Source organism: Durio zibethinus, chromosome 10 (assembly GCF_047325235.1).
Source record: "Durio zibethinus cultivar Kanyao isolate XHJ-2024 chromosome 10, ASM4732523v1, whole genome shotgun sequence".
In the NCBI taxonomy this organism is placed as follows: Eukaryota; Viridiplantae; Streptophyta; class Magnoliopsida; order Malvales; family Malvaceae; genus Durio; species Durio zibethinus.
The window spans coordinates 27012854-27040128 of NC_143171.1; the positions used below are offsets into that span (position 1 = coordinate 27012854).

The 27275-nt window shown below is 31.7% G+C and overlaps 2 protein-coding genes across 3 annotated transcripts; one reads left to right on the forward strand and one right to left on the reverse strand.

Annotated features, from left to right (window-relative positions):
• The first annotated feature begins 660 nt into the window (after positions 1-660).
• Positions 661-3379, forward strand: LOC111292101 (CASP-like protein 4A1). Of its 2 annotated transcripts, XM_089767053.1 has the most exons (4): positions 661-1249; positions 1289-1502; positions 1849-1984; positions 2985-3379. In XM_089767053.1, the coding sequence occupies exons 1-4, from the start codon at positions 835-837 to the stop codon at positions 3177-3179; spliced, it is 960 nt and encodes a 319-aa protein (XP_089623179.1). In that variant the 5' UTR covers positions 661-834; the 3' UTR covers positions 3180-3379. The 2 variants fall into 2 exon arrangements, with proteins under 2 accessions (XP_089623179.1, XP_022740050.2); XM_022884315.2 differs by having other exon boundaries at positions 663-1502.
• A 798-nt stretch (positions 3380-4177) lies between these two features.
• Positions 4178-5976, reverse strand: LOC111293420 (uncharacterized). The gene has a single exon (XM_089767054.1). The coding sequence runs from the start codon at positions 5296-5298 to the stop codon at positions 4738-4740; it is 561 nt and encodes a 186-aa protein (XP_089623180.1). The 5' UTR covers positions 5299-5976; the 3' UTR covers positions 4178-4737.
• Between the last annotated feature and the right edge of the window lie 21299 nt (positions 5977-27275).

Here is a 27275-nt window from a genome sequence, read left to right on the forward strand (position 1 = left end):
TTATTAAAAAATAAAACATTATTATATAATATTATTATTTATTAGTAAAATAATAAAATATTATTTATTATTGAAATATTAAAAATATTTATGTTTAATAATATACAAAAAAAATTAAAATTGAAATATAAAAAAATTTTAATGATAATATTTTAATAAAAATTAAATAAAATATTTTTATTAATATAATAATATTTAAAATCAAATAAAATCACATTTGAATTTAAAATATTATGTTCGAAGTTGTTTTTTAGTATACATATAAAAATATTTAAAGTTAAAATATTAAAATATTTTTAATATTAATATTTTATTTTTTAAAATAAAATAAAATAAAATATTATTTATTAATATAATAATTTTTTAAATAAAGTCAAATTAAAATTGAGCTAAAAAAATCATATATAAAATTCAACTTAACTAAAATTAAATTCAAATATATTAATAAGTAGTTCTATTCATAAATAATTTTTTACTCAAATTATCTTGTTTTTTTTGAAGATGATAAGATAATTTTAAAAAAATTTACTTATTTTTTAATTAAAGAATAAATTATTTTCATTAATCAATCAGTTTTTTATTAAATAAATAAGTAAAAATATAAAAATATTTTTCAAAATTATTTTCCACTAAACAAATACAGCGTAACTGTTAACACGCGAGTATAGGTGTTAACCAGCCTAGGAAATAACGTATGTCATCTTCTTGTCTTCTTCAGTTCCGGTCCCCCCCTTCACTTATTAATATTAATAGCCCAGACCCTGATCAACCCAAGCCGAGTTCGCTTTCAAAGTGTTGTAACCACAAAACTCAATCAATCCTCCTTATTCAAGAATGGAGAACGAGAAGCAACAGCAAAATGAAGATAAACGACATCATCATCAAGAAGAAGATATACAACAACATCAAAAACATCAAGAAGAAGGAGAAGAACAGAAACAACAACAACAACACCATCAAGATGAAGAGAAACAGCAACAGAAACAGCAACAGAAAAAGCAAGAAGAAAAACATAAACAACAAGAGGAAGCAGAAAATGAGCAAAACCATGCATTATCACCATTTCCATTAAGCAAGAGGTCAACTTCACCAAGGACTATTCCAAAAGCTCAATCACCACCATTTGATCATTCTCCTGTTGATTCTCAACTTTCACCTGATCACTCTTCTCTCAGCTACGGCTTCTCTGACCCACCACCAATATCTCAACCTTCTGACCCCAACTCCATGCCACCAGCTGTGGCAGTTTCCAGGGCGGAGTTCACATCTCGAGATCAGTCAACTGCTACTACTATTGAAGTTGAGGAGCAGAGTCAAAAACCTGGTTATGGTACTCATTTGCCCATATTAAGAAGAATCAAGAGAGATAAGAGGGCGAAAAGGGCATTGTTGGGGTTTCGAATTTCTGGGTTTGTTTTTTGTTTGGTTTCTTTCTCTGTTTTAGCTGCTGATAAAGATCAAGGTTGGGCTCTTGATTCTTTCTACCGCTACAAGGAGTTCAGGTTGGTGGCTTTTTCCGCCTTCTAGGTGTTTTGTTTTATTCATTTGCAAGACTTCTATGGTGGTTTTTATTTGCTGTTTCATATTGTTCTTATTTAAAATGAGTGTGCATCCAAAGTTATTGGTTGTTGCTATCCATTTGTGGGTCTACATGGTATATGTAAAGATCTCGTTTTCTTTTGCATATCAAACTAATTAGTAAATGCCTGATAAGATGTTCAGCCATTGGCTTGAATGATGTTTATTGTTTTAAGTTCTAACTGTTCATATCAAATCTTTTGTTCAATGTTTCATTTTATTGGCTTTTCTGAATTGTTTGATCTACAATGGTGTTTACTGGATTTGCAGGTTCTGTATGGCGGTGAATGTGATAGGATTCGTATACTCTGGGTTTCAGGCATATGATCTAGCCTACCAATTGACATCCGGAAAACAGAAACCCCGGAGTCACCTCCGGTGCTACTTAGATTTCATCTTGGATCAGGTAACCTTTTTTGTTTTTAAATGCTAATTATTATACTTAACCTAGGCCAAAGTTTAATTCCACACCTAATTCTGGGATGACTGTCATGAGGTAATTTACGGGACCACAGCCTATAAAGGTGGTGTTGCATGACTCCAATGGCCGGTGTGTGGTAATCACTAGTTTTTTGCAAGAACTAGGCACACTATTGGTGTGTATTCATCTGTATATGGGCTCTGCATAGGCGTTGTTTCACCAAGAATTGCTTAGGTTAGAACATATTTTTGGTACCAGTTCAATTGTTGGAAAACTTTTTGATGACCTTTTTAATGCCTTTTCTCTGTGATAATGTTGCATTCACTTTCTCAACTTGTTTCCTGTATTGTATTGTGGCTACTGGCCTGGTGAAAAGTTGGTACTTTTTCAAAGCGGAGAATTTGGGGTAACTTTTGCAATATCAAAACGCTTAATGTGCAAGCAATGCTTGTCAAATCTAGAGCAGCCGTGTAAAAGTGACAATTAACATCAGCTCCCACAAAGCTTGTTATACATTTTGAGATGAGTAGATAAAGAAACTGTTGAGGTAGCATTAGACATACTTAGAAATTAAGATTGTGAGTCGCTTTACCTTTTAGTAACAGGTGAATCGGGTGCTACTAAGCTAAGTTAATTTGATAAGCTGAGTTTATGCATTTTGTTCTATCATGATAAAGTATAAGGCACAAAACAGACAAGTTTCTTTCTATGTTTTTCTCTCCTTTCTGTTTCTTTTTCGGGTATCATTCTCAAATTTAACACCCTTTATCTGTAGTGGCTAAGATACCAAAATTCTTTAGCCACCAAGTCATTTGTGCTCTTGTGGCTTTGGGAATTGGCCTGGAACTTTCAAGATAGAGAGGTGAAGTAGATAATACATGGTTTCAGTTTATTCTTCATATTGACATGATATATTGACATGATTAATCTATCTGTGTGCTGAAGCACTTAAAAGTGATGCTGTACTATTTCTTTTATTTGGCAGATGCTGGCATATTTTCTCATATCGGCATCATCATCAGCTGCTGTCCGAGTTGATGACTGGCAATCCAACTGGGGAAAAGACAAGTTCCCGGAGATGGCAAGGGCATCTATGGCATTGTCCCTGGTAGCATTTATTGCCTTGGCCTCAAGCTCACTTATATCTGGTTATACCCTTTGTACTTTCAAATCTATGTAGCCGACAATACTTCTGGGATCTGCATATGAGTTATGTAAAGATTAAATTGTTGAAAGGAAACTATATGTACTGGAACCAGGTGGCAGGAGGCAGGGTTTAGAACAATGAAGCATTGAATTCTATTTAGAAATTTACGCTTGTTTTACTTGGAATATTTATAAAACAAAGATGTCAAATGAATTCAAAACAAATTTGAGATATACAAGTCTAATGAAGAGACAATGATATGAGGTTAGATTAAGGGGTGGGCTCAAGAAGATGGCGCTGCCATGCCATGTCCAGGTCCAAGTACCCGCATTAGGTCCACTTCGTTGCCTATAAGGTGGGTTGGGTTCAATTGACCATAAAAGTGGGCCAGGCTGATTGTGTCTGTTTGGGTTTAGCCACTTCAATTATTACTTTTAGGGGGACCAAAAAAATCTGATTGCTTTGCAAACTTTTGACAGGTTTCCGGAGCTCGGATTGTTTGGAGACAAAGTGATTTTATCTTGACATTCCTACATTGTTTTTCTTTTGATCTTTTTAAAAAGCAAATGTTTCTACCAAAATTGTTCAAATTCATCAAAATCAAACAAATATGTTATGTATTGTTTCTAAATCAGATAATGATATTACACCTAATGGGCTTATATATATATCAAGAGTGGGAAAAAAAGAAACAAGTTTGATCAAATGACTTTAATGGCAAGTTTGACTCAGTTTTGTGGAATAGTTTTGAGGATGACGACTTGATAGAAAAATCAATGGCTGATAGTAGCCAAAGCAAATTTCAATGAATTTGTTAAATCCTTGGTGAGGCTGATCAGGCAGATAACCACTAGAAGCTAAAGTAAACATGATGAGGAGCTCAAATTTTGTTTATTGCAGCTTCTGCTGGTTTATCTGCCTCACTGAACCCAGTATAATCCAGTGCCAGAACTCTTAATAGGCTCTTTAGTATAATATCAGAAAATGACAACAGGTAAAGCAGAAACTCTTCCAGTTTCAATGAAGCAATGGGAAAAAAACATGTTATTCGTTTATATTGAAAGCCATGCGGCATCTACAATGAATGGAATTGCAAAATGAAAAGTAATTAAACCTTGAAACATAGATAGAAACTACAAGCAAAAGCATAGAAAAGATAGATATGTCCGACTATGATCTTAGACAAAAGGTTTTCCTTGTTCTGCATTGTAGAATTAGGTGCAGATGCTGTTCTCCCATATTGTGGCTTCCTCTGTTTGTTCCTCCTTGACAACTTCCACTCCAGGTTTTTCACTCTCCCATTTAAGTCTGATATAACAGCTGATTGTTCCTTTGTTTCTACCATGAGCATGTCAACCATCTCCCTTAGCTTCTTGTTCTCTTCCATGATCATCTTAACATCTTTTTCCAGTTTAACAATGCTTCCTTCTTTATCAGAAATCACCTCCTCAGCAACTTCATGAGGCACCAGTTTGGGTGCCAGAGGTTGCTCCATGCTAACACTAGTTTTTTCTTCTTTCCCTTCTTCAAGTAAAGTTTCTTTTTCTGGAGTTAAAACTCCATGATCTTCGTTCTTTCCTTTCAAGCTCAACTACATCAACACCATATGTGGAGGTGATGATGAGGAAGTTAAGGAATCACCAGCTTTCAATTGATCATCAGAATCACTAGGGATGGACTCCATGATATCCTTAAGTGCAGCCTTGGACTTGTTTGTTCTCGGATGATGCTTAACATCAAGATTCTCTCCTGTAAGATCATGGTAATCGATAGCGGAGACTTCATTCAAGGCCTGGAAACCAACAGAGGGATCAAGAACCATTCCTCCAATGTTTAGGGTTCCAAAGAATCCCCCAGAACCAGAAGGGCTGCGGATTAAGTATGCAGCAAAAGCAGGAGTCTTCATCGCAGCAGCCGAGGCGGTTGGAAGGAAGTTGCTGATAAGAAAACGAACCCTACCAACAAGCCTATCTCGAAAGAGACCAATGGCGTAAATCTCAATAGAAACAGCAGAAGTTTTGCTGAGAAGGAACTGGGGTGAAACTTTGAAGAGGAACTTGTCGTTCCAGGTTGGGTTTTTGCCACCAACAGGATCAACTCGAGTATGAAGCTTGGTGAATGAATCAACCCAAGCAACAGCATAGGTTTTCATGCGACGATGGGGTATAACTGATGACTATATAAGCCCTTGTGCGGAGATCAAGTTGATCTCTAGAACCTGATCAATTGTGGTTGTCTCTATTGTTGGTACAGTAACAGCCACAACACGCCCACTTTCTTTGACAGCCCTTTCACATTGCCCTGTTTTAATATTACCTTGAAAATAGTGTTAGGTGTTCTCAGTTGAAGAACTAGAAAGGATTTACCAGAAGAAAACCCAGAGCGGCCAAGGCCTTCATATGCAGTCTCAATGCCCTGTGGCAGTCCTGCAGCTTCAGCAAAACACTGGTTTTTTTTTTTGGTTTGAGAGCCAACAGCTTCTCTTCAACAGCTGTGTACTCAGCTAAAGTGCCATACTGTTTAGGGATGATCCAGGTCTTTCTCATGAATGTTCCCATTTATACTTCATCTCCTACCTTCAAATTCTTAACTTGGCTTTCCATTTTCAGCACTACACCAGCAACATCATATCCTGGAACAGTCTGAAACGGACAGATCATAGGAAAAGAAGAAAGAATTAAATACACAGAACCCAAAAAAAGAAAAAACGCAATTCTATAAACAAGGAAACTATTCAATTCTAAACTGCTAAGCTTTCCAGTAACAGAAATTCTGACTACAGAAGAAACATATAGTGTTATAGTATAATGCTATTTGCTTCCTTACTTGAGCTTTATTTGCTTATTAATTAATCATTATTTTCTTTAAGATTTTTTTTTTAAAAAAATAGTTTGTTTAAATTAAAATACTTAGATCGCATTTTAAATAAACCCGATCATATATATGTACATAAAAAATTATTTTTTTAATTAATTAATTTTATATTTATATTAAAAAATAATATTTTATTAAATTTAAATTAAATTAAATAATATATAATTTTATATAATATCAAATCAAATTTAATATTAAAAAAAAAAAAATCAAATCAAATCTTATTCAAATATGATTCATTTACCTTTACTCTTATCATTCAAACCCTAAAATTCTAACCATAAGCATTCCATATTCGTTAAATATATACCTTCACGCCCAAGCAAGCCCAAGCAAAAATTTCATCATGAAAGGTTTCATTACCTTTGTCGTTCTGACTGTTCTCCTTAGCAGTTTTGGTGAATTTCCTCTCTCATTTTTTTTTTCTAGGGCTATTTTATTCAAAAACAACTTCTTTATTTATTTATTTTGGGTTTAATTCAATTATACATTTTTTTTCAGGAAGTGAAGCAGCCATGGAGGACGCTAATACTTGCAAAGTTCTGGTAAACATGGTGTGCAAGGCTGAAGATTGTGTAAGAAAATGTAGATATATTTTTGGAAAAACCGCTGCTGGGGAATGTGAAAACAGTACTGAATGTGATTGTTATTATCCTTGTTAAGTTTTTACATTAAAAGTAATTTTCCTTGTTCAAACTCCATTAAAGGAAGAAAGAAACAAAAGGAACTCGCAAATTATTCTATCTTTTGTAGGATGAAAGATGACAGTGTGGTTTCATGAATTAATTTGTTGTTCATTAATCATGATAGAGTTAATTAATGCAATTATCACTAGTCTTTTGTTTTTTGTTTTTTTTTGTTAAACAATAGCTCGCACGTTGGTGTAGATCTACACGGTTATGATATAAATTATAACAAAATGGGCATAATAAAAACAGCATAGATATGGGAAGATGATGATATTAATTACTGAAATAGAAGGGGACATGGCTTAGATATCTTAGTTAGTTTAGTCATTCACAAATGTGAACCCAATATAGGAGATAGTCATAGAATAGTCATATAATCCCTTTTATTCATACCTTTACTGGTGCATAGATCTATAATTCCTTATTATTGCTATTACAAGTGATGGGATGAAAAAGTTAGGTTTATAATATGCTCTTCTTAGATATGATGGCATTCAGAGTTCATGCAGAGTCCAAGCACCAACTGTAGCAATCAGACCTTGAGATAGCCAGCATTTCTTCTGGGGTCATCCATGATGCAAAGTTGATTTGGTTTTGAGGGTCGGAAGCCAGCGGATAGTCTTCTCTCCTATGAACTTGGTTCCTCATCCTCAGGTAAAGCCTCATTGTTGCAACACAGTCCTCATAAGGGTTTTGAATTCCAGTTTGAATGTCATACCTGAACATAGAATTTGCACCTTTCTCCTGAACAATTATCAATAACAGATATCATGAAAAATGAAAAATGGTCTATATAGATATTTACCCCAGGTACGCTTGGGTTAAGTATTTGAGTGAGTTGCTAAGTTTGCTTGTTTTCAGCAAGGGAGGATATTTTGCAGTATCTCTGTTGGTAAAAAAACAACTTAATTATATCATATCAATTGTATTTTCCACATGAATTTCCTCCTTGGTTTTAAAAGTAGAATATACAGGCAAAAGATGAATGGGCAATTTGGATTATTAGCATTATCCTTAAACTTTACCCTATCATGATTCCTGGATATTCTACTTGCAGACGGTCAAGGTCATGATCAAGACCATGGCCGACCAGAATCCTAGCTTTTCCACCTTTAGCTGATCGAATTCTCCACATTGGTTCTCCATTGCAAAGGAAGTCTTGAATCCTTCTTTGCACTTGTCTCAATGGCATTGCATCTCTCAAATATTCCGGTCGAATGCCAGTGGTTTCATACCTGAAAGTAGTTCAAAAATGTGAATTGGCCTATTTGATCCAATTTGTTAGATTAATTACTAGAATTTGCCTATTGACATAATTATCATTATCCATAATCAATATGGTACCTATAGTTTGTTACTGGAATTGATGGTTTGACATTCGTATGGAAGATCATATTCTCATTTTCATCAATGATGCAAACCCTTGCACAAAGATCCAATAAGCCATCACTGCCCCCACCAACCATTTTGCATGCCAGAGCAACTACTTGCTGGCCTCTTGAAAAACCATTGTCGATGGTCAAACTATCTTAAAGACCTAAATTAGCCAGGCGAGTCAGAATTCCCTATAACAAGAAATCAAGTAAAAGAACATTTTAAACTCAAATTTGAGAATAGGGGGAATTAGGTGTTATAGTTGAAACATGTAGTTTTTGAAGCTAAAGGCTAATTACATAATTTACTCCGGAGAGCTGGCATCTGTCTTGATGAATCCTTAGAGCATAGGGCTATCCAGGATGGCTAAACAGAATTTGCATCCTTGCATGTTGAACAAATTCTTGCATTCTTGTTTTGGCAACGGGCCTATTAGGAACAAATTAGTACTCGAGAGTCAAGGATCTGTCCCCAAGAAAGAACAAAAATACCCCTTGGATTAACAAGACATGTATGACAATGTGCACTCACCTATAAGATGTTCCCTTAAAGATTCACACGACTTGCAGTTACAAATTCCGCAAGTAGGTTCATGAACTGAATGATACATAGTTCTCATGTGATGAACCAGGTGCCCCATTCTGTTGAACTGTCTGAAGCAGACTGCACATTTGTTCCTGTAGCTCACAACAATTCATCGATTAATTTAGCATCAGAATCACTACTATCTATGTGATAACATTAATCTTCAGAGTGCATTCCAATTTTTTGCTTATATGTTAGTTCATTTGATGGGTGCATGCTCATGCGTCTGTGTGTGTCTGTGTGAGCGAGTACATGTGGATTGAGATAGAATACCGCAGGCTTTCTGCTGACTCCATCTTATTTATTGTTAATAGTTGAAAATTTAGTGTTTTACCTCAGTAGAAAGACCTGAGGAAGAAGATGGGGTACGAGAGGGTATTTACATCGGTTAAGGAAGATTTTTTGTGTCCCACTTGAGCCTGAGGATGATTCCTTGAGAAAATTAGTTGAATTTTGAAGTTTTTATATCTCGACAGTAGAATATTCATAGTAACCTAGATGCTTGGAGGCCCACGGATCAGCTCGAATATTTCCTTTAATATCTCCTCCATATCCTTAACTTTTTATGTATGTTATAATGTCTACATCTAGGGATTTATCATTAGATATTGACTTAGAAAGTTGTCACCGATCTTTTTATTTAGGTGTGATTGAGCACTTAATTGAATTTATCTCTTTTTAAAGAGAAATTTTAAGTTTGACTTAAATATCTTTAAAAGGTAGATTCAGTGTCTACGAAATCAAGACTAAGTCTGAGTATACGATTACGTGTGGGAAATGTTATTGTACCCCCACAACACTCATCTAAATATAGTACTAGCTCGATTTCATGTTATCCATTAAGCCTTAAAAATCTTACCAAGTAATTAATTATTGTAAATTATCCTTAATTGACTCAAATACTTTTGTCATAAAATTAAAAAATTTTCTCACTTTAAAAGTATATAAGGAAACTACTGTTTTTCCTGCAGAAGTTCCGTCGTCGGATTATTTGACATTAAAAAAAAATCTAAGAAAGGAAAAAAAAAAGAATAATACTTCAACTCTTGATAAAGATGTCTTTTGTTATGCTGTCTATATAAAAAAAACTTATATTTTTATACAAAAAAATTGATACTTTCAACTTATCCTTAAAAATGCTTTTTTTGAAAATTTTATTTTAAAAAAAATTGATAATTTCAATTTTTTTCTCAAAAATCCCTCTTTTTGAAATCTTTATTTTCAAATAAAATTGATACTTTCAACTTTTCCTGAACAATTTTTTTTTGAAAATTTTATTTTCAAGGAACATTGATACTTTCAACTTTTTCTTTAAAAAAATCTTTTTTGAAATTTTTATTTTCAAGAAAAATTGATACTTTCAACTTTTCTTAAAAAATACCTTTTTTGAAATTTTATCTAAGAAAAATTGATATTGTTAACTTTCCTCAAAAAACCTTTTCTGAAAATTTTATTTAAAAAAAATTGATATTTTTAACTTTTCCTCTAAAAATACATTTTTCGAAATTTTTATTTTCAAGAAAAATTATAAATTTTATTTTCAAGAAAAATTGATACTTTCAACTTTTTCTCAAAAATATTTTTTTGAAATTTTTATTTTAAGAAAAATTGATACTTTCAACTTGTCTTCAAAAGTAACTTTTTTGAAATTTTTTAAAATTTTATTTAAAAAAATTAATACTTTACACTTTTCATCAAAAATACTTTTTTTGAAATTTTTATTAAAATTTTATTTTCAAGAAAAATTGATACTTTTAACTTTTCCTCAAAAATATTTTTTTGAAAATTTTATTTTAAGAGAATCATTGAAAAATTAAAGAATGCTCACTTAAATAAATAAATAACTCCAATTTAATCAATAAATAAGTAGGAAAAAACAATGATAATAATGATAAATAAATAGATAAAAAAAATCTTGATGCAGTTCGGCTCAGCTAGAATAGGTGTGGCTCCAGAAACAGGAACGATTGAAGCGACTTGGTGTGTGGCTCTGTTTAATGACTCAACAGGGGTTGAGTGATACAGGTAAGTGGGTTGAGGCACTGTAGGTCGAGTCAGACAAAAAGAAAGCATGTGGATCTTGTTGGGTTTTTAGCTCAAAACGACATCGTTTTTGGGCTATATAAAAGATAAAAAATTCCTTTTGTCCTCAGACACTCCTTCCCCTTTCTCTCTTTTCTCTTCAGTTTTCTTTTCATCTTTCTCTATATGCAAAGAATGCTGGTGAAATTCTTGTTGGTTTCTGGGTTTTACCATCGAAAACTGGATTTTTCATCAAAAAAGTCATTGAAAAACTTGAATTTTTATTGAAAAATTCAACGGATTCTAGAATTTCCAGAAAATTTATAAAACAATGCAAAAAAAAAAAAAATCTTCCAATCTAACCAATATTTCCCAAAAACTTTCTATTGCAAACTATATCTTCAAAAATTTTTATTTTTGACTACCTCTTATTTTCTCCCACTTCTTTCTCTCTATATGTTGCTCTGTGTGATTGATGATTTATATAGGCCTCGGTTCATCGGATTAGATAAGAATTTAAAAATCAAAATCCTCATGTATTTCAGAAAAACCCTTATCCTCTGATCTGGTTATCTTTGTTTTGAAAAGGATCCCCTTTTTGTTTTATCACAGTTTCAAAACTTAACCCCTGATCTTAGAGTTTTACTAAGACTAGAACTCTACTTTTATTTATTTATTTATTTATTTTTTTAATTTTCATTAGCTTATCTACAATTCATCGAGAACAACTTAATTTAAAAAAATAAATCAATAAATAAATAAAAATAAAAATAAAAACAGATGTCTATAGTTGTCCTTCTTTGTATATTTTTTATAAAATAAAAATTATGCAAAGACGTAGATAACCATCATGACCTAATACAAGAAAGGAACAAGCTGGACTAATGTGAAGTTTAAAGACAAAAAAATTCAAATTGAACCAGAATTCGAGATAAACGACTTAGACTAAGTAAAAAAAAACTCAGCATAAGCCTGTATTGAATCGAAGTTTGAAATAAACAACTTGAACTGATCCTAAAAAAGATTAGCATAGGTTGAAATCCAAAATAAAATGACTTAGATTGAACTGAAATCTAAAATAAATAACTTGGATTGAACCTAAAAAAGATCTGACATAGGTCAAAATTCAAAATGAAATAACTTGGGCCGAACCGAAGTTCGAAATAAGCAACTTGGACTAAGCAAAAGAAAAATCTGACATAGGCAAAAATCCAAAATAAAATGACCTGAATGGAATCGAAGTCTGAAATGATTAACTTGGACGAAGTTAAAAAAAGATTTGACATAAGTTGAAATTCGAAAATAAGATGACCTGGATGAAACCAAAGTTTGAAATGAATACCTTAGACTAAGCTAAAAAAGGATTTGACATAAGTTAAAATTCAAAAATAAAATGACCTGGATTAAACTGAAGTCTGAAAAAAATAACTTGGACTTAGCTAAAAAAGGATCTAGCATAGGTCGAAATCCAAAAACAAAATAACTTGGACTAAACTGAAGTCTGAAATGAATAACTTTGATTAAATTGAAGAAAGATTTGATAAAAATCAAAATCAAATAAAATGACCTGGATGAAACCGAAGTTTGAAATGAATAACTTAGACTAAGCTAAAAAAAGATTTGGCACAAGTTGAAATCCAAAAACAAGATTACCTGGATGAAACTGAAGTCTAAAATGAATACCTTGGACTAGGTCGAAGAAAGATTTGACATAGGTCGAAATTCAAAAACAAAATGACTTAGATTGAACCAAAGTCTAAAAAGAATAACTTAGACTAAACTGAAGAAGGATCTAGCATATGCCAAAATCCAAAAACAAAATAACCTGGATTGAACTGAAGTTTGAAACGAATGATTGGACTAAGTCGAAAAAGGATATGGCAAATGCCAAAATCCTAAAACAGAATGACTTAGATTGAACCAAAATTTGAAAAGAATAACTTGGACTAAGCTGAAGAAAGATTTGGCGTATGTCAAAATCTGAAAAAAAAAATGACCTAGATTGAATCAAAGTCTGAAATAAATGACTTAGACTAAGCCGAAAAAAGATCTGACGTATGCCAAAATTAAAAACAAAATGATCTGGATTGAACCGAAATCTAAAATGAATGATTTGGACTAAACTAAAAAAAGATTTGGTATATACTAAAATTTAAAAATAAAATGACCTGAATCGAAGTTTAAAATGAATAATCTGGACTAAGCGAAAATACGTTAGTATAGGTTGTATTTGAAACAACTGTTATTTCATTCTTGACAACTCTAATCATTTGTGATGTTGAACACTTTCCTATAAAAGCAAATGACATGTGTACATGAAGTGTTGTGAAATGCCAATTTTCCTAAAATACCTACATGACATATTATGAGATGTTGGGCTTATCTGATTATAGTAAAAAGATTTTCAAACTCTTTTTCGTTTTCATTTACCCACAAGTTATGGATCTTTTAACTTCTGAACATATTTGGTTAAGGAATCAAACTATCATTGTTTCTAGTTTCGGCTAAACTGAGATCACCATTTCACTAAGTTTCCATTGCTTTCATTTCGCTTACCCATGCCACTCTTAGCTTTCTAGAGCAATAAAGAGAATTTTCATATCATTATTTGTTCATTCATTATCATTTCAATATAACGACAAATGTAAAACAAATACGCATTTCTTCTTACCAGGGTAAAGGGCAGACAAAAGAAAATGAAAATAATAAATGAGGTTAGTGTTGACATCAAGAAAGAAATAGATTTTATTGATTGAATGAGACTGAGTTACAAAGATAGGCTAAAGTGGGTTGTCAAATAATCATGATCAAAGTAACCTAGAGTTTTCTTCTAAAACCATCAAACTAGAATCCTTGATCTTGTTGAGTTCATCAAATCATACTTGCCCCATTGCGCCATGAAAGTAATGTCTTAAACCTCTATGCTACCTTTTTGGGCTTTTAACTTAAATATCCTCAAACTGCTTTTTATGGGTTTTCACTTTGATCCCCCAATTTTTTGAAACTCAAATTGCCCTTTATAGGTTTTCAATTTGAGTTCTTTTTTTTTTCTTTTTTTTTTTTGAACTTAAATTACGTTTTATGGGTTTTCAATTTGAGCTCTTTTTTTTTTTGTTTTTGAACTCAAACCACCATTTATAGGTTTTCAATTTGAGTTTTTTTTTTTTTTTAACTTAAACTGCCCTTTATGATTTTCAATTTGAGTTTTGTTTCTTTTTGGTAAGAAAAGTACTTTTTCATAGCATTTGAATTTGTTAGATTGGGCAAGTCTTCTCCATCCATTTCTGTTAGGATTACAGCTTCTCTTGAGAACACTTTCTTAACAACATATGAACTTTTCCAATTTGGAGTCTATTTTCCTCTATTGTCATGTTGACATGGAAAAATCCTTTTCAAAACCAACTCTCATTCATGAAAACATTAGGGTTGAATTTTCTTGTCAAGTGCCCATATCATTCTCTTTTGGTATAACTGCCCATGACATAGTGCTGTCAATCTTTTCTCCTTAATAAAATTCAATTACTCATAATATTCTTGGATTCATTCGACTTCTTCCAACCAACTTTCCTTAAGATTCTCAGCATTGCTTCTATCCTATAGACCAAAGAAAATAGGGTTACCCTAGTAGAGGTACGTACTGATGTTTGATAAGCGTACAAAGCAAAAGATAACTTCTCATGCCAATCTTTATAAGTCTCGATCATTTTCTCAATAATCTTTTTAATATTCTTATTTGCTGCTTCTACTGCCCTTTTAATTTTCGGATGATAGGGTATCGAGTTATGATGCTTGATCTAAAACTGGGCACATATCTTTTTCATCATCTTACTATTAAAATTTTTGGCATTATTTGATATAATTCTTTTTAGAAGCACATATCTGCACGTTACTTTTTTCTTAATGAATTTACATACCACCGATCGTGTTTTACTGGCATATGATGCAACCTTAACCCATTTAGTGAAATAATCAATCATTACAAAAATGAATTTATGTCCATTTGAAGCCTTCAGCGCGGGTTCGATAACATCCATGCCCCACATCGAAAATGGCCATGGAGGTGCTATAACATGTAAAACATTTGGATGGGCATATATTTTATTTACGTAGATTTAACACTTATGGCATTTTTTAGCATAATCTATGCAGTCACTATTCATGGTCGACCAATAATACCATACCCTCATAATTTGTCTTGCCATCATATGGCCAATTGTATGAGCTTCACAATTCTCATTATGAACTTTTTCCATGATTTTTCATACTTCTGTTGTATTCGTACATCTTAGGAGAATTAGATCTTGATTCCTTTTATATAAAATATTTTCCTCAAGAAAGAAACCCATGGCCAATCTTCTAATGATCTTTTTATCATTTTCAATTGCATGCTCTAGGTATTGTTGATTCTTCAGATACTATAAAATGTCATGATACTAAGGTTTCCCATTAATCTCTTTTTTGACATATGAATAATGCATTGGGAATTCTCTCACATCAAGCTTTATGGGTTAAATTTCAATATCTGTCTTCATTTTGATCATAGCTGCCAATATAGCTAGGGCATTAGCAATTTGATTATCTTCTCTAGGCAGATATTATATTGAATCTTCTCAAATTGTTAAACTAAGTTCGTGACATACTTGTGATATTTTATCAGCTTCGCATACCCTATTTCCTATTTTCCTCTAAATTGGTAAATAACCAAAGCTGAGTCTCTATAGGTTTCTAATACTTTGATTTTTCTTTCAATTGTCGCTTGCAAGCCCATAACACAAGCATTATATTCAGCCACATTATTAGTGCAATCGAAGTTTAATCTTACTGTAATGGGGACATAATTTCCTTTTAAAGATATCAAAATTTCCCAATTCTATGCGCTAAGACATTTATAGCTCCATCAAAGTACATTTTTCAAGACTGCTCCATAATTTCCTTACCAACTTAAGAAACAACCATTAGATCTTCATCTGGGAAATCGAGCTTCATCGGTTCATAATCATCAGCAATTCGTTCTGTAAAAAATTCAGCTATGGCACTTTCTTTAATCACTTTTTGAGTTACATAGATAATATCGTATTCGAAAAGCATTACCTGCTATCGAGCAATTCTTCCAGATAGCGAAGATTTTTCAAAAATATATTTGAGATGGATCTAACTTTGTTATGAGCCATGTGATATGGTATAGCATGTATTGCCCAAGTTGATGAGTCGTCCAAGCTAAGACATAACACATTTTTTTCAATGAGGAGTACTTCAACTCATATTAAGTGAATTTCTTGCTTAACTAGTAAATAGCTCGTTCTTTTTTACTTGTTTTATCCTATTGCCCCAATACACATCTTATCAAACTTTCATTCACTGTTAAATATAGAATCAATGGTTTTCCTAGAATAAAGGATACCTATACAGGTGGATTTGACAAATATTCTTTGACCTTGTCGAAAGTTTTCTAACATTCATCATCCTATTTTTCAGAGCGATCTTTACAAAAGAGTTTGAAAAAGGGTTACATTTAAGAGTGAGCTAGGAAATGAATCGAGATATATAATTCAATCTCTCCAAGCATCCTTATACCTCTTTTGGTGTGCATGGAGATGATAGATCTTGGAGGACCCAGATTTTATCAAGTCCATCTCTATTTTTTTTTCACTGACTATAAAACCTAATAGTTTCCTTGTCTTAGTCCTAAATGTACATTTAGATAGATTCAATTTAAGCTAAAATTTTCTCAACTTTTTAAATAATTTTTAAAGGTTGGCAACATGATCTTCTCCTTCCTTAGACTTCACAATCATATCATCCACATACACCTCTATTTCTTTATGTATCATGTCATGAAAGAGAGTTATCATAACTCTTTGGTAAATGGCCCCAATATTTTACAGTCCGAAAGACATCATTTTGTAGCAAAATGTTTCCTACATAGTTACAAAAATAATCTTTTCCATGTCATCCTTAGCCATTTTGATTTGATTATACCCTGAAAATTCATCCATAAAAAAAATATGGAATGTTTGGCTATGTTGTCTACTAAAGTGTCAATGTGAGGTGAGGAAAAGTTATTCTTTGGGCTTATCTTATTTAAATCTCGATAATCAATATACATTCAAACTTTTTCCATCCTTTTTCAGTACTAGGATTATGTTTGCTACCCATTTTGGACACTTAACCACCTTTAAAATACCTTCATCAAACTCTTTTTTCACTTTTTCCTTAATCTTTAATAACATTTCAAGCTTCATCCATCTTAATTTCTGTTGCATCGACTTATTCTCTAGCTTTAAAGGTAGCTTATGCTCTACTATTTCAGTACTAAGTCTAAGCATGTCTTGGTAGGACCATGCAAAGATGTCCATATATTCACAAAGCAACTTTTTTAACCTTTGTCTATCATTTAGAGGTAATAACATGCCTATTTTAACTTTTTTTTATTATTATCATCTTTCAGATTTATTAATTTTGTATTTTCTTGATGAAGTTCAATTGATTTTTTTTTTGTTCTACCAATTTCACTAGGATAGGACGTAAAGTGTCATCATCTAAGTCCTATTCATGATCAAGTTCACCAGTATAGATTAGATTTTCAAAGTCAAATATTGGGTTACTATTATGATTATCTTCATATTTATTATTCGGGTACCTAAAAATAAGTAATAAATGAGAAATATCAACAAGATGTATGGAATGAGAATGGACATAAGAAATGAAAATGTATCACATCAATCTTTTTATTAAAATGAATAAATGGCCCATACACAAGAAAATAAATCCTAGTACTTTTGGGCAGAAGTATAGGAATTTTATTCACTATATTACTTTTGGAAAGATTCAAGAACAATAGGTAGCTCTATGACCTCCCAATTCTTCAACTCTAAACCTTGCGGGGTTAGATACACCAATAGCTCTTTATCTTGATCATCAAATGCTTCTACTTCCACCATTTGAATGGTAAGTTAAAAAAAAGATTCTTCAGCCCCATATCTCGATTATCATTTTCAGGTTAAATACATCCCTCTGATCGAAAAAATGTCATAAAGATAGGGAATAGTCATTTTTCTTGACTCTAGCTCTTGTCCTTTAAACTTGGCCATCCTCTTTTTTTTTTTTTTTTCTATTTTCATTAGCTTCTCTTTATCCACTTTGGTAGGCTTATACCCTAATCCAAATCTCTTTTGGTTACTGATTACAGCTGGTAGCTTTTGAATTTTTTCTTGCTTCTTTTCTAGTCATTTTTTGGGATGCCACCCCTTTTTAATTATCTGTTTAACAACCATCTTGGTAGTTGCTGACAATTATGGCATATACAGTTTAGATCGTTCGCCAACATAAGTTGCATTAACAAGCTCAAAGAACCTATAATAACACTTTACAGCTTTATCTATAGTTTTTACATATGGGGTATTTATTGGCTAGGTCACAAGTAAATCTTCTTCCTCTGACACAGACATTAACTTCCTATCAATAATGAACTTTATTTTTTAGTGTAGCGAGGATGGGATAGTGCTCGCCATATAGATCCATGACCTACCTAATAAATAACTATATGGTGGTGAAATATTCATCACTTGAAACTTGACATTGAAATCACATGGCTCGATTTGTAATTGTATTTCAATATCATCTACCACCTCTCGTCTGGCTCTATTAAAAGTTCTAACAACCATATGGCTAGTTCTTATATACGACATGTCAACGGGCAACCTAGCCAGAGTGAACAAAAGTATCACATTAATCGCAGAGCCATTATCTATAAGAACTTTTACCATTGTATAGCTCTTACATCTAACTATAATATGCAGAGCTTTAGTACTTTCTTTCCTTTCTAAATGGATCTCATCATCATTAAAAGTAATATAGTTTGAGGTCACCGAATTTTTTACAAGGTTATCTACGTATTCTATAGATACATTATGAGATATATATGTCTGATTTAAAACCTTCAATAAAGCATTACGATAAGGCTTTAAATTCAACAACAGTGGTAAAAATGAGATCCTAGTTGGTATTTTGTTCAGCTATTCTACCATGTTATACTTGTTATGTTTGATTAACCTCAGAAGCTCACAAGTCTCATTTTCAGAAATAGGTTTTTAGTACTCTTAACTTGGTGCTACCATAGGATCTTTCTTATTCTCTTCTTCTTTTTCAACTTTTTTTTTCTTCTTGTTGGCCTTCTCTAATATTTATGGAGAGTTGCACCTTTCACTTCTAATCATGCCACCCACTCTGATTATATTTGCCATATCAAAATTGCTTGACATATCTTTTTCATTTGACCTTATCATTGTAACATCATAATTCTATTTTCATAGTATCATTTTATTACTCCGATATGATAAGAGACTAGAAATTTTAAAAGTTATAATCGATTTAGAGGTAGGTTGACTCTCCACTGGCTTTGGCCTCTTGTAATATATTGTCATTAGTTTTAAGACGGGCCTTGAAACCTACTCAATGGTGGATATCTATGCATTTCTTAAGCCTTTCTCATCTTTATAAAACTTGATTTGGAATGAATCCATCAGTTGTTGCAACATTTAGCAAAATTGATCATAATTTTTGATCAAATACCTTATAGCTCTTTTATGGTATTTACACATTTGGGTTAGATTATACTCTCCATAATAGGTACGTGAGTCCACTAGGTATAATATTTTTACCTAAAATAAGGCATCAAACACTTTAGCTAAAAGGGTTTTGATTTTATCCACTCTTATTTTGATCTGGTTGGCTTGATCCTTATGTATGACATTAATTGTTGCCCCAATATGGGTTGGCAAAGAGTTACCATTAACATTATGTGCCCTTTTTTCTTCAAAACTTATCAAGCTTTTTTTTATCAAGTTTCGCACCTTGTATTTCAAAGCAATAAAGTTTTCAGTAAAATGGCCTGCTACCCCATAATGGTAATCACAATAGGCATTTGGGTCATACCATTTAAGGAAAGGTGGTTTCACGGGATTTATAGAGACATGGGCTACTAAATTTTTCTCCAGGGAGTAAGTCTGCATAAGGCATATGGATGGGGTCAAAAGAGACCTTTTTTTAATTGTTTCGTGGCCCTCTTGAATTACTTGGCTAGGTATTTGGTTTAGGGGTAATTTTACTTAAGGTTTGGTGAATGAATTGTATATGTGAGTGGATAGTTGTGGTTGAAGTATGGGTCGGTAAACTTACTGGTATGATGGTTGATATGGGTAATTGGTAATGGCTATTTGGGTCGGATACATAGGCTAGTTATAAAAAGAAACATAACTTCTAAACTGTTGGCCCTTATAACTCATAATATAAGCTTTTTCTTCTTTCTTCTTAGGTGAGCCATTTTTTTTTACAACTGGTTGTCTCTCTTCCATCTAATTTATCATTCTTAATGGCATTTTTAATCATCTTACCTGATATAACCATGTTGGCAAAGTTTTTCATAGCATTTTCTATTAATCTTTCATAATAAAAAGACTTAAGAAAACTGACAAAAAATATTGTTACCTCTTTCTCTGTGGAGGGTGGTTGGACTTAAGAAGCAACATCTCTCCGTCTTTAAGCATATTGCTTGAAACTTTTTATGATTTTTTTTTCATACTTTGTAGGGAAAAGTGATCAGATGGTAAGTCCATTATATGTCTATATTGGGTTACAAACGCTTTTGCCAAATTATTTCAAGAATGGATACAGGCTTGATCCAACTGCATGTACCATCTCGTCACAGAGCCCATAAAGCTATCTTGAAAGACATGCATCAATAATTTCTTATTATGAGTATGGACAACCATTTTGCGATAATACATGATAACGTGAGTTACTAGGCATTTAGTCCCATCGTAGTTTTCAAATTTAAGGACTTTAAACTTCGTTGGAATGATCACGTTTGGGACTAAACATAGCTAGGTTGCGTCTAGGGGTATAAATGATACATTAGTACTCGCAAGCTACTCGGGTTCGATTCGAAGAAAACTCAAATTCGGTTCGATTATTATCGAGTCGAGCTCGAGCTCGAGTAGCTCGACTTATTGATCGAGTCAAATTCAAATATTCTTATATCCGATTCGAGTAGCTCGCGAGCCTAATCGAGCTTTTATATTTAAATATATTTTTATTATTTTAATTAATAAAATATTTTGAGTCCGAGTTCGAGCATAAATAATCAAACTTTTATAGAGTATACGAATCGAGCTTATTTTTACATATTAATCGAGCTTAATCGAGCGAGCTCGAGTAGCTTGAATTTGATCACGAATCGAGCTCGAGCTTAAAAAATAAAACTCGATCGAGTTCGAGCACTGAGTTGTGAGTTAAGCTCGAGCTCGAGCTTCTCACTGTATCGATTCGACTTGGCTCGATTACACTTATAGTTGTGTCCATAGAGCTAAAATAATCCATAACCTCAATGGCTTAAACTCTCTCCTCTAAAATATTCATTTTCTGTTGGGAGCTTGACTCTTTTATTACCTTAGAGGTTTTTTCTTTCAACCTCTCATTCTCCTTTAGGTTATCAAAATTAAAGATTTCAATTGAGTCTACTATCTTTTTCTCAATGGTGGGTTAGTGTAACTATGATATGGCACTTTAGAATAGGTGTAAGATATGCCTAAAAAAATGGTATGTGTAGGGCTTGTGTCTCCTAAAAAGATTGACCTTAGTTCAGATCAAACCTAAGAGGGTATAAAAGATCCATAATATTTTATATTTCATTTAGATTAGGGGTCTCTTCTACTATTTTACCCTTATATAATTTTTTAACATTTCCATCATCTTGGTCAACTCCTCTTTTATCTCTTTTTGAGCCTTCACGATCTTGTCCATATAGGTATTTTATTCATATTCCATTTATCTTGCTTGCAATCGAGTATTATACGGATGACATGCAGAGTGGCTTGAATTTATCGACGGTCGAGCTATCCTTGAACCTTGAATACCATATCTCAAAATTAGCAAGTTTATACGATTATCTCATAAAATGAATGAAAATGCAATGAATGAAAATGCATGCATGCAAAAATATTTACCTTAAGATAATGTTCAACCAAAAGATTTCATTTATTCTAAAAAACTTTGTTTACATAGAATTTATAATCCTAGAATTATAACCATATAGTCACTTGATCTACTCATACTAATCTCTAACTTCTTCAATAAAGTTTAACAAATGCTATCCATGTTTCTTTATTAGGGCTACCACTTGCTTCAATGTTTTTGCCTCTTCGATCGTTTCTTTTGCCTTACACACCTTTTTACAAATTTAGGTTGTTAAGTGCTCAATATACCTTTGTCTTCCCAAGTTTTCCCTTTTACCATACCATACTTGGTACGATAATTCTCTATGCTCTCTAACCAATGTAGGGATATATTCTTCTTGTTCATTCAACATTTGTCGTAACCTGTTTATGTAACTGTTTAGCATATTATTTTTTATTTGCATTTGGGTACTTTTTTTTTTTCAATTAGCATATTTTTGCTTAAATCGCTCATTCTCATTAGTCAACTCAGTAATTGTTATCTCTTTGGCTTTTACCTTCACACATAACTTCTTATGTTCTTGGTATAGCTCCGTTAGGTCTTTAACAGTTGTATCACATTCTTTAGAAATCTTACAAACTTTGACTTCATGTTTTTCAGCTCTATCTTTCCATTGATCCTTCTCATCTTGAAACTTTTAGATTTCTTGCTTTAGCTTCGAACTCTTTTTTCGTAAGCTCCAATTCTGATAGTTTGTCTTCAAGCTTTTCTCTTGTTGGTTGTTGAAAACCTTCAGGAGTGAATATCACTTTCTTTTCTCATCTTGCTCTCCAAACCAAGTACCCATAAATGACCTTATCAGTGAAAGGTCTAAAACTTACCCTGTGGGGGTTTTTCCATACTTTAATCACATCATTCATCATCTAAAATGCTTTTGGCTCATTGTAAGAAAATTTAACTGATAAAGCTTATGTGTCATAAAAATGAATTGTGATAGTATGTCTTCTTGTTGGTTGTTGAAAACCTTCAGGAGTGAATACCACTTTTTTTCTCATCTTGCTCTCCAAACCAAGTACCCATAAATGACCTTATCAGTGAAAGGTCTAGAACTTACCCTGTGGGGGTTTTTCCATACTTTAATCACATCATTCATCATCTAAAATGCTTTTGACTCATTGTAAGAAAATTTGACTGATAAAGCTTATGTGTCATAAAAATGAATTGTGATAGTATGTCTTCAAGCTTTTCTCTTGTTGGTTGTTGAAAACCTTCAGGAGTGAATACCACTTTTTTTTCTCATATTGCTTTCCAAACCAAGTACCCATAAATGACCTTATCAGTGAAAGGTCTAGAACTTACTCTGTGGGGGTTTTTTCATACTTTAATCACATCATTCATCATCTAAAATGCTTTTGGCTCATTGTAAGAAAATTTGACTGATAAGCTTATGTGTCATAAAAATGAATTGTTCTATCCCAAACTGTCTTCTCACTAGAAGTGATGTATAACTTGTTGCTCTTCCTTATAAACCCAGAAGTGGAACCACTATTTTATCTCCACATTGATATAGCATGGGTTCACGATTCATCCAAGGGATCAACCATCTTACTTCGGTGCTTGTCAACTTTTGTAAGAAAACTATCCATTCTTTTTTAGACTTTTATTCTGGCCACTCACTGTCACAGAATTTTTTTATTGGAGCTCAATTACAAAAATAAAGCTTTGAGAATGCACTTCTTTTACACTCAAAATGGCTTTTCATCCATAAATACAATAATTGTATATAGCTCGTGAAATACCTCTCATTCTGGCGACAGTAACTCAACGATCTAATAGTCTTTGCTAATATTACCATTAAATGATTATAGCCATTTACCACACTTTCAAAGAAGTTAATCACTGTTATTTCAATAAAACCCAAAACTTTTGAAAAAATCACCATTTCATATATGGCTAAGGCAAACACGTCTAACCTTCACTCCTCATCGGTAGGTTGTACTAAAAAATCATAAAAGAACTTTCAAGATAAGTAAACCTATTTTTGTTTCTTTTTTGTATGAGAATTCATAATCTCCTTGTTTATCCCCATAATATGGGTCGGATTCTTATAAAATCCTTATTTGTGTTTTTTGACATATATCTTGTTAGGAGTCTTGATGTGCAAAATCCAACAAAGTCAAATTTTCTTCAATGGTTGGTGTCATATCAACTTCATTTAAAATGAAACACTTTTATAAATGATCCCAGAATTACAATGTAACTCTAATTAGTTGATTCTCAACATTCACTGTAAGAAGGTGTGCTATATGTCCATGTCTCTGGTAAAACTTTTCTTGTCTTGATAGACTTATTTTTTTTTCATATATCAACCAAATCCTCTAGATTGTTTTGTTTAAGGAGGATAGATGTTTCTTGAGATAAGGTAGAAGCATAGCCAATTGGTAGACAATCCTCTTCTTTTTGTTGGATTTTTTTTAGTGAACTTTACCTCATTTAGTGACTCGCAAAGAGCTAATACAGATGAAGAGTAGACCAGTCATTTTATGAAGTCCATGAAAAACTCTTTGTTGAAGATTGTCTTTCAGGCAAATATTCTTTATGCAACTTTATGATATGAGCATGAATCATGCAAAAATGGATAGGAAAAGAGGTTAGTACACCGAATAAATAGAGATAAATAAATAAATAAATAACTAAATAAATTAAAACATAATATATAATAAAAAGAATGAATCCTATGCTTTTGGTTAATTCTAAAGGGAAAGAGATGGCTCTATCTATAGGTTAGGCACTTCTAAAGTTCACTGTATGTGGTTCGAGATTGAAATATAAAAGTTTTCAAATTGTTCCTTACATCATTGTCCATCACAGACTAGTAAGATATCTCAATTCTCGCTCATTACAGACTACAAATGAAAAAAAGGTTCAATTTGAGTGAAAGTATTTCGTTAGCCACCGTAAAGACATTAAAACTTTACGAAAGTATAGGTATTTTACTCTTTTTTAGAGGGACGAAACTTGGGTATAAAGCTCATGTTATGCACATGCATATGAATGAAATAGTTAGCAACATAAATAAATAAAAAAACCCCACAAAAAATTTAATTTTATTAGGATTTTTGGATAACACGAATTTTTTTGCTGGCCTGACTCTCGACTGTCCACAGTGAAGTCATCAAACTATCATAATGTCTAGATCCAGGGATCTATTATTAGATATTAACTTGAAGAGTCCTCACAAATCTTTTTTATTTAGATGCGATTGACCATCTAACTGAATCTATCCATTTTTAAAGAGAAATCTTAAGTTTGACTTAGGTATCCTTAAAATGTATTTTTAGTGTCTCTGAAACCAAGACTAGGTTTGAAAGTACAGTTACGTGTAAGAAAAGTTATAGCACCCCCACACGTCTATCGAAAGATGATACCAGCTCGATTTCGTATTATCCATTAAGCCTTAAAAATCTTACCAAATAATTAATTATTAAAAATTATCCTTAATTGACTCTAATACTTTTGGCACAAAATTAAAAAAAAATTTTCACATCAAGAGTATACAAGAAAACTATTGTTTCTCTTACAGAAGCTTCGTCATCAGATTATTTGACATTAAAAAAATCCAAGAAAAGAAAAAAATAATGCTTCAACTCTTAATAGAGATCTCTTTTGTTATGTTGTTTTATATATATATATAAAAAAAACCCATGCTTTTATACAAGAAAATTGATACTTTCAACTTTTTCTTAAAGCATTTTGACATTTTTATTTTCAAAAAAATTAATACTTTCAACTTTTTCTTAAAAATGTTTTTTTCAAAAATTTTATTTTCAAAAAAAATTGATACTTTCAATTTTTCCTCAATAATTTTTTTTAAAATTTTATTTTCAAGGAAAATTAATATTTTCAACTTTTTCTTAAAAAATTTTTTCAAGAAAAATTGATACTTTTAATTTTTCTTCAAAAAACCTTTTTTAAAATTTTATCTAAGAAAAATTGATATTGTTAACTTTTTCTCAAAAAACTTTTTTTGAAATTTTTATTTTTAAGAAACATTGATATTTTTAAACTTTTTTTGTAAAAATACATTTTTTGAAATTTTATTTTTCAAAAAAATTGATACTTTCAACTTTTTTTTCAAAAATATATTTTTTGAAATTTTTATTAAAATTTTATTTTCAAGAAAAATTGATGCTTTCAACTTTTCTTCAAAAATATTTTTTTTGAAAATTTTATTTTAAGAAAAATTGATTCTTTCAACTTTTCCTCAAAAATACCTTTTTTGACTTTTTTTTAAATTTTATTTTCAAAGAAAATTAATACTTTCGAATTTTCTTCAAAAATATTTTTTTTGAAATTTTTATTAAAATTTTATTTTCAAGAAAAATTGATACTTTTAACTTTTTTCTCAAAAATATTTTTTTTGAAAATTTTATTTTAAGAGAATCGTTGAAAAATTAAAAAATGCTTAAATAAATAAATAATTTCAATTTAATCAATAAATAAGTAGGGAAAAATAATGATAATAATAATAAATAAATACAAAAAAATAAAAAAAAATTGATACGGCTTAACTCGACTGGAATGAGTGTAGCTCCAGAAACAAGAATGGCTAAAGCGACTTGGTGTGTGGCTCGGCTCAACAGGGGTTGAGCAATACAAGTAAGCGGATCAAGGTGCTACGGGTCGATCGGATCGAAAGAAAGCACACAGATCCTGTTGGGTTCTTAGCTAAAAACGACATCATTTTTGGATTATATAAAAGGCAAAAAATTCCTTTTGTCCTCCGACGCTCTTTCTTTTTTCTCTCTCTTCTCTTTAATTTTCTTTGCATCTCTTTTTAGACATGAAGAATGCCGGTGAAATTCTTGTTTGTTTCTTGGTTTTATCACCAAAAACTGGATTTTTCATCGAAAAAGTCATAAAAAAACTTGAGTTTTCACCAAAAAATTCAGCGGATTCTAAAATTTCCAAAAAAATTGTAGAAAAATTCCCTAAAAAAAATTGTCCAATCTAAACAATATTTCCCAAAAATTTCGTACTGCAAACTATATTTTTGAAAATTTTTATTTTTGACTGCCTCTTATTTTCTCCCACTCCTTTCTCTTTATGTATTGCTCTGTGTGATTGATGATTTATATAGGCCTCGGTTCACTAGATTACACGAGAATTTAAAAATCAAAATCCTCCTTTATTTCAAAAAATCCTATCCTCTGATTAGATTATCTTTTCTTTGAAAAGGATCCCCTTTTGTTTTATCACAATTTCAAGACTCAAAGTCTTGATCTTGGAGTTTTATTAGGACTAAAACTTTATCTTTATTTATTTCTTTTTTTAAAATTTTCATTATCTTATCTGCAATTCACCGAAAACAACTTGATTCAAAAAATAAATCAATAAATAAATAAAAATAAAAACAGGTGTCTACAATGTACAAATAAATATATGTACACACGCGTGCATTTTTAACTTTGTTTATGCATATAGCAACTAGACAACTTTTTACAGTACCAATCAATCAACTATACAACTTTAGTCATCAGTTGATATTGAATTTCCTTCTTAATAGAGAGTATTTTTTTTATCCGTTTGCACTTAAAGTTGGTGCAAAGAAATGAAAACAAGCTATTTTGTT